Genomic DNA, 12,002 nt, shown 5'->3' with positions numbered 1-12,002 from the left:
GCAAGGGCCAGGAAGAGAGTGGGTAAGATCATGTTTGACCCCTCTCACCCATGCCACAAACTCTTTGAAGCACTTCCCTCTTGAAGGCGACTCCGGCCAGTCAAAGCCGCCACAGCCAGACATAAAAACAGCTGTTGTAGCTCTACTCAACAGCCAAAAGTCTGTAGCCTCCTTTTGCTCTGGTATTTTATTTCATTCTTCACATGTATTTATAATCATATAAATATAATGTTTTATTTCTAATTACTGTATATCGTGTTGTTACTTGCGAGCAAAGCATCAAGGCAAATTCCTTGAACAGGTATGTATACATACTTGGCTAATAAAATGTATTATTTTCAAGAAATTGTTTGAAGTAGTCAAAAGATCAGTAACAGGGATCAAATTGAAGCAACCTACAAAGGTGCCAAATGTGAGAGAACATTTTATTTCACCTGCAGAAAAATACTCTGATATGACACAAGCTGCCTAAATGTGAATGGGGAGGTGGATAGTGAAGTGGAGGGGGTGGGGAAGGGGAAAACTTGGACTTTTGAAAGTAAATTGGATAAATACCTGATAAAGAAGAACAAAAGCTGTGGGAAAAGAGCTAATAAGGTGAAAGAAATCACAGAAAGAAATGGGCTAAGCCTCCTTTTTAGTTTAGTTTAGAGATACAGCACGGAAACAGGCCTTTCAGCTCATTGAGTCCACGCTGACCAGCGATCCCCGTACACTATCTCTGTCCTTCACACTAGGGACAATTTATAATTTTACCAAAGTCAACTTACCTACGAACCCGCACATCTTTGGATTGTGGGAGGAAACCAGAGCAGCCGACAGATAACCCACACAGGTCATGAGGAGCATGTAAACTCTGTAGGGACAACATCCATAGTCAGGATCGTACCCAGGTCTCTGGCGCTCTAAGGCAGCAACTCTACCACTGCACCACTGTACTAGATTAGTCTAAGATCTGAAGACAGCTAGGGTTCTGACTACATAAAATGAGCGAAGACCTCAAAAGTAGTGGAATAATCCATATTTTATACATTTATAAATCTTTTTGCTTTGAATTTTATCTTTTTGTGGCCTTTGAGCTTTTATGTACATTTAATAAAACTGCATGAAAACATTTATCTTGTACTGAACTCATTTTTTTGTTTAATCATTCTTTAAGTGTTAACAGTGTTAAATCTTCCAGCATCAACTTCCCAAACTCGTATGCTGCAGGACCAGTTGGTAACTGCAACTAATTGTTTCTTCATGAGATGGAATAAATTAAATTGTCATGTGGGGATGGGAGTGTTAACATCTCATAAAGTCAACTGTTAACACTATTTCACTGGCAACATCTATCTAGTACTCTTAGCTAAAGAACACTGAATGTGTAAGTTACAAAGACTTTTAATGTATAAGTAATTACGATAAAATAAAATAAGAATCTATACCCATAATTTTATGTTTTAATAAGGGGAATGCATGACTACAGGAAGCATTAACCCACTAAAATTTATTCTGGATAGGGCAGATGCCCTGTGTAATTCAATTTTTTTTTTGTCTCTCGTGGGTCTGATCGGCAAAGGTTTCTAAAACCTGCTGTAACACAGTGATGGAAACAGACTGGAAATTTTGCACTTTAGATAGATACAGTGCAGAAACAGGCCTTTCGGCTCACCGATTCCACACCGACTAGCGATCACCCCGTACCCTGACCTACACATACTAAGGACAATTTTACAACTTACTGAATCGAAATAGCCTATTTAAACCTGTACATCTTTGGAGTGTGGGCGGAAACCGAAGGACCCAGAGAACACCCATGTGATCGCGGGGAAGAACGTACAAACTCCGTACGGATAACACCTGCAGTCAGTATTGAATCTACAGGTGAGCCACTATGACACTCCTGTGTCACTCCTTGAAAAGAACAGTCTGTGAACTTAAGCACAGAGACAAAGAACAACTTGTGAACTCAGGGTTACAAATGATAAAAACCTATGGATTGCTGAGGATTTTTAACAACCAAAATATTGGCCTTTCAGTCCCAAATGCAAATGCAATTTATTCGCTGAACTGAATTGCTCTTTTCAGATGGTGCTACAAATATTGCTCCTGTATCATCCTTCCTATCCAGTGCTACCTGGCTTAGCTTCAAAGTCCATTATCAACGTATCAATGCGTTTGGATCTTTATCATTTTGAACCGTGTCTTTGGTCGACTCTTCCACCCAGCAGCTGTGATCTTTTCAAGATAGAGGGCATCTAGGACAACAAAAAAGGTTGAGTTTAGTTTAGTTTATTGTCACGTGTACCGCGGTACAGTGAAAGGCTTTTGTTGCGTGCTAACCAGTCAGCAGAAGGACAATACATGATTACAATCGAGCTGTGTAGGAAGGAACTGCAGATGCTGGTTTAAACCAAAGATAGGCACAAAATGCTGGAGTAACCCAGGGCAATATCTCTGGAGAGAAGGAATGGGTGAAGTTTCAGGTCGAGACCCTTCTTGAGACAATCAAGCTATTGACATAAAAGGAAGAACGTGAATAATGCTGACAATCACCAAGAATAATTTAAAATCAAATTATTTAAAAATCAAAATTGAAGCAAGATTCAATTGAAACATTATATTCTCGTAATGTTAGGCAGTGGTTTTTTGCTGATCTTTGGGAACATGTAAAATAGGACCTTAAGACTGAACCTGCAGCTGAAGACTTGGAAATATTCACTGATAACATGAAGGTGAAAAAGAGTGTCAATAGATAATAGGTGCAGGAATAGGTCATTCGGCCCTTCGAGCCAGCACCACCATTCAATGTGATCATGGCTGATCATCCCCAATCAGTACCCCGTTCCTGCCTTCTCCCCATATCCTCTGACTCCGCTATTTTTAAGAGCCCTTGTTTCCTTGTCCCCGTTCTAAATGGCTTACTCCTTATTCTTAAACTGTGGCCCCTGGTTCTGGTCTCCCCCAACATCGGGAAAATGTTTCCTGCCTCTAGTGTGTCCAAGCCCTTAACAATCTTATATGTTTCAATGAGATCTCCTCTCATCCTTCTAAACTCTAGAGTGTACAAGCCCAACTGCTCCATTCTCTCAGCATTTGACAGTCCCGCCATCCCGGGATTAACCTTGTAAACCTACGCTGCACTCCCTCAATAGCAAGAATGTCCTTCCTCAAATTAGGGGACCAAAACTGCACACAATACTCCAGGTGTGGTCTCACTAGGGCTCTGTACAACTGCAGAAGGACCTCTTTGCTCCTATATTCGATTCCTCTTTTTTATAAAGGCCAACATGCATTCACTTTCTTCACTGCCTGCTGTACCAGCATGCTTACTTTCATAGGCTGATGTACAAGGACCCCCAGATCCCGTTGCACTTCCCATTTTCCCAATGTGACGCCATTTAGATAGTAATCAGCCTTCCTGTTTTTGCTACCAAAGTGGATAGCCTCACATTTATCCGCATTAAACTTCATCTGCCATGCATCTGCCCACACCCCCAACCTGTCTAAGTCACGTTGCATTCTCATAGCATCCTCTTCACAGTTCACACTGCCACCCAGCTTTGAGTTATCTGCAAATTTGCTAATGTTACTTTGAATCCCTTCATCCAAATCATTGATGTATATTGTAAATAGCTGCGGTCCCAGCACCGAGCCTTGCGGTACCCCATTGGTCACTGCCTGCCATTCTGAAAGGGACCCATTAATCCCTACTCTTTGTTTCCTGTCTGCCAACCACTTCTCTATCCATGTCAACACTCTACCCCCAATACCATGCGCCCTAATTTTGCCCACTAATCTCCTTTGTGGGACCTTATCAAAGTCCTCTGTTTTATCACAGCCACACCATTAATTAATCACATCAAAGAAGGGTTATACCAGAAAGATTCAAATCAAACTGTAGTTGATTAAAATGCCTCGTAGGACCATTACTGAAATCTCTTGATGCAGATTTTGAGACACAGTACATTTGTTGCACCACTAATTCACTAATGCAGCTAGCTCCCTTCATTCTCATGGTCAGCCAAGGATGGCCAGTAAATGTTGACCTTGCAAGTGATCCCATACCCCAAAAATGAATGACAAAGCCAACCCCACAGGAGGATGCTATCATTTCTAAAAGTGCAACATATTCATTATCCATGGATGTATGTGAATTTGAATGCAATATTTCACTTAAATATACCCTTTTGTAAATATTATTGCAGTGTACCAGACTATAATATACTAATTGGCAATTTCAGTTCATTTCAGTTTTTAAATGATGTAACAGAACACACTAGAGTCAGAGTCATAGAGTACAGAGATAGGCCATTTGGCCCAACTCATCCATGCCATCCAAGAAGCCCTATATAAATTTGTCTTATCATTTGCCTGCATTTGGCCCATATCCGTCACATCCATATACCAGGGTACTTGTCCAAATGTCTTTTTAATTTTGTTATTGTACCCGTCTCTGTCAGCTCGATTCACAAACCCAACACCCTCACTGTGAAAAAGTTGTCCCTCAGGGTCCTATTAAATTTTCACTTCTTACCTGAAACCAATGCCCTCTAGTTCACAATTCTCCTACCCTGGAAGAAGAACTTGTGCTTTTACCCTATCTATACCCTTCATGATCTTATACACATCTGTAATATTATTGACTCCAATAGGAAAATTGGTATTGATTTAATATTGGTAATATTGTTGGACCTGAAAATGAGGAACGTACTGTTGTGGAGAAAGCGAAGTTTGGGATGACTGGCTAACTCTCAAACAGGATGAATGGAGTCAGTGAGAAAAATGGTCTTGTTCTGTCCTTTTAGAATGAAATTCTGGGACTGAGACATACCGATGGGGGTGCTTGGGGTTCCAAGTGCTGGCCAAGAAACGATAGCAAGCGTCGCCACATTAGTCCGCTCCCTAGAAACATTATTCCAGTTACCAACCAGAAGAACCTGGGGTCCTGAAAATGAACAATTTTAGTTTTAGTTTAGTTTATTATCACGTGTACCGAGGTACAGCGAAAATCTTTTTACATGATTACAATCGAGCCATTTACAGTGTATAGATACATGAAATCATAATTTTATTTGACTTAAGACTTTACTTTAGATGTTAGAGATACAGCGCGGAAACAGGCCCTTCGGCCCAGTGAATCCGTGCCGAACAGCGATCATCCTATACACTAGCACTATCCTATGCACTAGGGACAATTTATAATTTTACCGAAGCCAGTATGTCTTTGGAATGTGGGAGGAAACCGGAGCACCCGAAGGAAACCCACGCGGTCACAGGGATAATGTACAAACTCCATACAGACAGCACCAGCAGTCAGGATTGAACCCGGAGCGCCAGAGTCCTGGGTTCAATCTTGACCACGGGAGCTGCCTGTACAGAATTTGTATGTCCTCCCTGTGACCACGCGAGTTTTCTCCTGGTGCTCTGGTTTCCTGCCACACTCCAAAGGTTTGTAAGTTAGACACAAAACGCTGGAGTAATTCGGCGGGTCAGGCAACATCTCTGGAGAAGAGGAATAGGTGACATTTCAGGTCGAGACCCTTCTTCAGACTGACAGTCAGGGGAGAAGTAAACTAGAGGTATGAAAAGTTAGAGAACAAAGAGTTTGTAAGTTAATTGACTTCTGTAAATTGTCCCCAGTATAAGGATAGAACTAATGTAGAGGTATCGTTGGTTGGCGTGGACTTCATGGGCTGAAGGGCCTATTTCCACAGAAGGCTGTGGAGGCCACGTCAGTGGATATTTTTAAGGCAGAGATAGATAGTTTTTTGATAAGTACAGGTGTCAGAGGTTATGGGGAAAAGGATGGAGAATGGGGTTAGGAGGAATAGATCAGACATGATTAAATGGTGGAGTATACTTGATGGGCCGAATGGCCTAATGCTATTCCTGTCACATATAACCTTATGATTTCCATGCTGTACCTTAAAAACTAAACTAAAATCTATTGGACATTCTCACTGACAATCAATTGCAGGGAGGAAAGACTGCCCATTTTCTCGCCAGCTCTCTGCTCTTTCTTCAGGGTCAGGCCAAACGAACATCAGCCTGGCCTAAGATAGCACCATGCCTCAGCTCAGCCCTCCCACTGTATTTCATCTGTGACGTTCATCGCCAAAACCGTATGTCAAACCAACCTCACCTCTTCGAAGGAGGATTCCAAGTTCATGCCAAAGGCAACGCCAAGGATTCCAAAGAGGGAAATGGAAAACGTTCCCATCGTCAGCTGGAGGTTCAAACGCATCATCACATTGCGATGGCTGCGGAAAACCAAAATCAATCAGTGCACATCCACAGATCCCGGAAGTAAGTAAGTAAGTTTATTGGCCAAGTATTCACATACAAGGAATTTGCCTTGGTGCTCCGCCCACAAGTATTAACATGACATACAGTGACAGTTACGAATTACTCAGAAAACACTAAACATTAATAATAATAAAACATTAATGATAAAACACCATTGGGTCAAGCATGTGAACCAACAAAATACCAGATCAAAGGGAGGCTACAGATTTTTGGCTGTTGAGTAGAGCAACTACTCGTGGATAAAAACTGTTTTTATGTCTGGCTGTGGCAGCTTTGACAATCCAGAGTCGCGTTCCAGATGGAAGTGATTCAAATAGTTTGTGGCCAGGGTGAGAGGGAAGGAGTAAGTTCTACAGCAAAACATGTACGATGACATCAAGTCTTCGGGAGCAATTTTCAGTCTGATGGTACAATATTTTAAAGCTAAACTTTGCGCTTTATGCAATCAACATTAGTGCCCAATTGGTTGTTTTTAAAACCAACACCTGTGTTGCAAGGGACTTTGCAGAAGTGGAACGAATAAACTATCAGGAGGAGAAAAGAAGAGATATGAATAGACAAAATGCTGGAGTAACTCAAATGGGTCAGGCGGCATCTCTGGAGAAAAGGTCACCTATTTCTTTTCTCCAGCGATGCTGCCTGACCCTCTGAGTTACTCCAGCATTTTGTGTCTATCTTCAGTGTAAACCAGCATCTGCAGTTTCTTCCTACAAAAAGAAGAGACAAGGATTGGCAGGTGAGGTGGCGGGTGGATACTGAGTAGGATGGGTGGTGTTGAGCAAAAGCTTACTTCAAGACAAGGAAAACTGGGGAAAAGTTTCACAGCAAGTGTTCCATATAAACACATCCTTGTTGGTGAGATGAAGCTAAAGGGATGAAAAGAGAACTCATACCAGAGTCAAAGAAGAGTGGAAAATAACAGATTAAAAAAAATATTTTGTTTGTTGTCATGTGTACCAAGGTACAGTGAAAAGCTTTTCATAAAAAGCTGGAGTCCCTCAGTGGGACAGGCAGCATCTCTGGAGAGAAGGAATGGGTGACGTTTCGGGTCGAGACCCTTCTTTAGACTTTTCTGAAGAAGGGTCCTGACCCAAAACGTCATCCAATCCTTCTCTCCAGAGATGCTTCCTGTCTGGCTGAGTTACTCCAGCCTTTTATGTCTATCTTCGGTTTAAACCAGCATCTGCAGTTCCTCTTACACAGTGAAAACCTTTTGTTGCATGCTAACCAGTCAGCAGAAAGACAATACATAGAAACATAGGTGCAGGAGTAGGCTATTCGGCCCTTCGAGCCAGCACCGCCATTCCATATGATCATGGCTGATCTAAAATCAGTACCCCGTTCCTGCTTTTTCCCCCATATCCCTTGATTCTTTTAGCCCCAAGAGCTAACTCTAACTTATCTAGAAAATAGCCAGTAAATTGGCCTCCAATGCCTTCTGTGGTAGAGAATTCCACAGGTCCACAACTCTCTGGGTGATGAACATCGAGAACATTTTTCCTGCATCTAGCCTGTCCAATCCTTTAAGAATTTTATATGTTTCTACAAGATTCCTTCTCATCCTTCTAAATTCCATTAATTACAAGCCCCGTCGACCCATTCTTTCATCATATGTCAGTCCCGCCATCTCGGGAATTAACCTAGTGAACCTACACTGCACTCCCTCAATAGCAATATGTCCTTCCTCAAATTAGGAGACTAAAATTGCACACAATACTCCAGGTGCAGTCTCACCAGGGCCCTGTACAACTGCAGTAGGACCTCCTTGCTCCTAAACTCAAATCCTCTTGCAATGAAGGCCAACATGCCATTATTTTTCTCCACTGCCTGCTCTTCCTGCATGCTTACTTTCAGTGACTGATATACAAGCACACCCAGTTCTAGATGTATCTTCTGAACCTTCTGAATTTGTAGTCGGCAGGGCAGTACTCTGCATATTGCCAACTTGGATGTGTTGTGCACACTAACGTGCTGTTAATGTCCCCTTAAAACTGTCTAGTGAAGGTGATTTCGTTCATGCTCTTTTTTCTACATATAGAGTATAAAATAACGAGGGGAATATATATGGTGAATGCACATAATCTTTTACCCAGAGTTGGGGAAATTGAACCAGAGGGCATAGGTTTAAGGGGAGAGGGGAAGGATTAAATAGAAACCCGAGGGGCAACTTTTTCTACACAGAGGGTGGAGGGTGTATGGACCGAGCTGCCAGAGGAGGTAGTTGAGGCTGGTACTATATCACCAAAAGTCAAAGTCAAAATCAAATTTATTAATCACATGCACCAACTAAGGTACAGTGAAATTAATTTGCCAGCAGCGATACAGTTGAAAAAAAGAACACACAATACACAATAGAATTTAACACAAACATCCACTACAGCATTCTTCACTGTGGTGGAAGGCAACAAAGTTCAATCAGTCCTCCTCCAACACAAGAAATTTGGGCAAGTACACAGCTAGAAAATGTTAATATGGATTGGATATGGGCCAAATGGGACTAACTTGGGGCATCTCGATTAGCACGGAAAAGTGAGGCCTGTTTCTGTGCTGCATGACTAATTTCTGCAAGACTATTTGGCCTACAACAGATTTCCTTTATACACCTGGTCAATACACAATGTGTATGTATTTTGGCACTGATCCTCTTTTATTTGAAACTCAGTTTAGGAAGCCAATATCAACTCTAGGCCATCGAACCCTTCCGTAACAGAACCGCTACGATTAAATTACTGAGGTCATTGGTAAATCATTGAAGCACAAAACAGATATTTGACTAACCCCACCATGGAGAGATGTGCAAGCACCACGGCATTAGGTTGTCTGGAAATTTTCCTTCATCCTGGGCTAACGTCACTTCCCATTACAACACAAGAGCAGCCTGGCAATTTACTGAGCTATTCATGATGTGTCGGGAGTAAGTGGCGTCTTGCCTTTCGGAAGAGGTCAGAGTTGAATGAATCTTCGAGCAGCTCTGAGCCTATTTCAACGAGACGAGTGTCAGGTGCAAGAAGATCACAATGGTTAAAAAAAAGCACCACTGAATCATCGAGAGCGCCTCTTGCATCCGACATGTGTCTCATTTTAGATGGGCTCAGAGCTGCTCGAAGATTCATTCACCTATCAGTACTACACCATAACACCTCCCAAATTGTACAAACTCTGTACAGACAGCACCCGCAGTCAGGATCGAACCTGGGTCTCTGCAGCTGTAAGGCAGCAACTCTACCACTGCGCCATTTAAAACTTGATGTAGGTACTTTGCCGGCTTTACCTTCAACTAAACGTCATTCCCTTATCATGTATCTATAGACCGTGAATGGCTCGATTGTAATCATGTATTGTCTTTCCGCTGACTGGTTAGCAAAGAACTAAAGGGCCTGTCCCACTTGGGCGTCATCTGCGCATCATTTACGCGAAAGTCTGGTAGTGACTGATGCGCAAAAATCGTCTAGCAGTATGACAGTTGTGCACCAAGTGCTCTTGAGGGCCCTGCTTCTTTTGGGTTCCATTTGCGATGTCGTTCGTACTTAGCCCGAACTCCGTGACAAGGATTTTCCCAGTGAAAATCAAAGATACTATGGTGAAAAAATTTCAAAACTACGCGCGCTTTATACCCAGGTGGTCACGTGGTGCAGCACTCAAATGGTGTGAAAATGGCGCGACAACGGCGTATGGGCGGCGCATGGTTACGGATGTTGATGCACGGTGACGCATAATAAATTAGCATTGGCAATGTTCACCGTCACCGTGCGTATCCATGCGTCACCACGCGCTACACGTACGCCGTCAGTACGTCAGCATACGCCATCAGTACATCAGCGTGCGCAAGGGATACATCACGCAGGTGGCATGCAAGGATTTTGAGCAATGCAAAAAGCACGTTACCTTGCGCCACTGCATACGCCACCACGCCTCACCACGCGCCATGCGCACGTCACGATGCGCCAACCAATTTCTAGGATGTCACGTAAATGACGTGCAAATTACGCCCAAGTGGGACAGGCCCTTAAAGCTTTTCATTGTACCTCGGTACACGTGACAATAAACTAAACTGAAATACGGGGGAAGGGATGCACATAATGTAGCAAATACACCATGATTCTCCGGAAATGATTCTCCGGGCCTCCGGAAGTGGCGGCACTGCCCTTGCACCTGCGGCTCGCCTGCAGTCAGTTTGTTTTATTCTTTTTTTGTTTTCTTTTTGTCCTGTTTTAGTTCATTTTAGTTTATTTAGGTTGTGTCTGTGTTGGGGGGGAGGGGGGGAGGGGTAGAAACATGTTTTTGGCCACTTCTTTCGGGGGGGATGCGACCTTTTCTTGTCATATCCCCCGTCTCCTTCTCCGTCTGCGCTGAGGCCTAATGGCGGAGCTGGCGGCCTCCAACTGGGACCGACCTCGAGGCTCCGGAGGCAGAGCGAGCCAGGACTTACCAACGCGAGGCTGGCCGACTACAGGGCTGTGGTGGCGTTCCGGCGGCGGCGACCCGACTTCGAGGCTGTGGCGGTGTTGCGGCGGGGGCGACCCGTCTTCGGAGCCTCGGCCGCGGGCCCAGTGGACGACATCGTCGGGTGCTCGCAGGTCCCAGGTTGGTGACCTGTTTATCCGGAGCTCCCGCAACAACAGCTTCGTCCGCTGGACTGGAGGGCGCAGGTTCGGCAGCTTTGACCGCCCCGGGCTGCGGAGTTTGAACCGGCCCGTTCGAGGAGCTCGGATTCAGCTGCGGGACTTGCTTACCGTCACCCGGCGTGGCCACAACATCGGAGGCCTGGATCGCCTCAACGCAGAGGGAGAACAAGGAGGGAAGAGACAAGGACTTTAAGACTTTTGCCTTCCATCACAGTGAGGAGGTGCCTGGTGGACTCGCTGTGGTGGATGTTAAATCTGTGTTTATTGTGTGTTTTGTTATTTTATTCTATGTTATGACTGCAAGGCACGAAATTTCGTTCAGACTGAAAAGTCAGAATAACAAGAAAGGATACTTGATACTTGATTCATTGAGGGGAGGGATGCAGACATTAACCAACCTGTCCAAGTTGATAAAAATGATGCTCTCAGAATCATCTATCAACACCTTCAGCTCCCGTGCTGCATTGGCCAGGTCTTCGGCCTGTCGGTAATAATTTTCAAGAAGGAGTTCCATCTCTTCTGTGAGGTCGATTCTGGAATTACTCTGATGACTGCAAACCAACAAACTATCAGTTTAACACTGTGGGCTTCAACTCCAGCATTGCAAACTTTTCATGGTCACATTCACTTTTGATGGAGCTTCTAAAAAATACTTCACATTATAGATAGTACAGTTTTCATTTCGAAAAGCATAATTCCTCCACACCTCTTGAAGCATCATTACTGTGAAGAATGCAACTGACGGTGAATGGTACTTGATTGTCACATGTACCCAAGTATGGGTGGTGCAGCGGTAGAGTTGCTGCCTCACGGCACTAGAGTTCCGGGTTCGAACCTGACTGTATATACTAAAAAATATAAAATTTAAATAGTATATACCATTTTTCATACTTATTAATACAAATGTCATCTGCTTAAAAAATATACCTTCTTAAGCAGAAGTTTTTTTGCGATTCCACATGGCTTGCTATTTAGAGTGAGGGGTAAAGTTCTCTATTTCTCAATTTAATCAAAGTAAAAGCTGATCCCTATGCTTTCTTCACTGCTCGCTGATAAAATTGAAAGTGGTCATACCCAGGAGAC

General features: G+C 43.5%; 1 protein-coding gene across 2 annotated transcripts in view; it reads right to left on the bottom strand.

Annotated features, from left to right (window-relative positions):
* Positions 1-1,114: 1,114 nt before the first annotated feature.
* Positions 1,115-12,002, bottom strand: part of mrs2 (magnesium transporter MRS2) — a 33,682-nt gene continuing 22,794 nt past the window's right edge. For both annotated transcript variants that reach the window (XM_055654891.1, XM_055654881.1), the window contains 4 exons: positions 11,318-11,470; positions 6,131-6,248; positions 4,820-4,933; positions 1,115-2,243 (listed from right to left, as the gene is read on the bottom strand). In XM_055654891.1, the coding sequence (XP_055510866.1) occupies positions 2,175-2,243; positions 4,820-4,933; positions 6,131-6,248; positions 11,318-11,470 (454 nt within the window). In that variant the 3' untranslated portion in view covers positions 1,115-2,174. The remainder of the gene's footprint in view (positions 2,244-4,819; positions 4,934-6,130; positions 6,249-11,317; positions 11,471-12,002) is intronic.

This window comes from Leucoraja erinacea, chromosome 2 (genome assembly GCF_028641065.1).
Source record: "Leucoraja erinacea ecotype New England chromosome 2, Leri_hhj_1, whole genome shotgun sequence".
NCBI classification, from domain to species: Eukaryota; Metazoa; Chordata; class Chondrichthyes; order Rajiformes; family Rajidae; genus Leucoraja; species Leucoraja erinaceus.
Note: the sequence above shows the minus strand (reverse complement) of the source record. Positions and strands in the feature narration are given on the sequence as shown.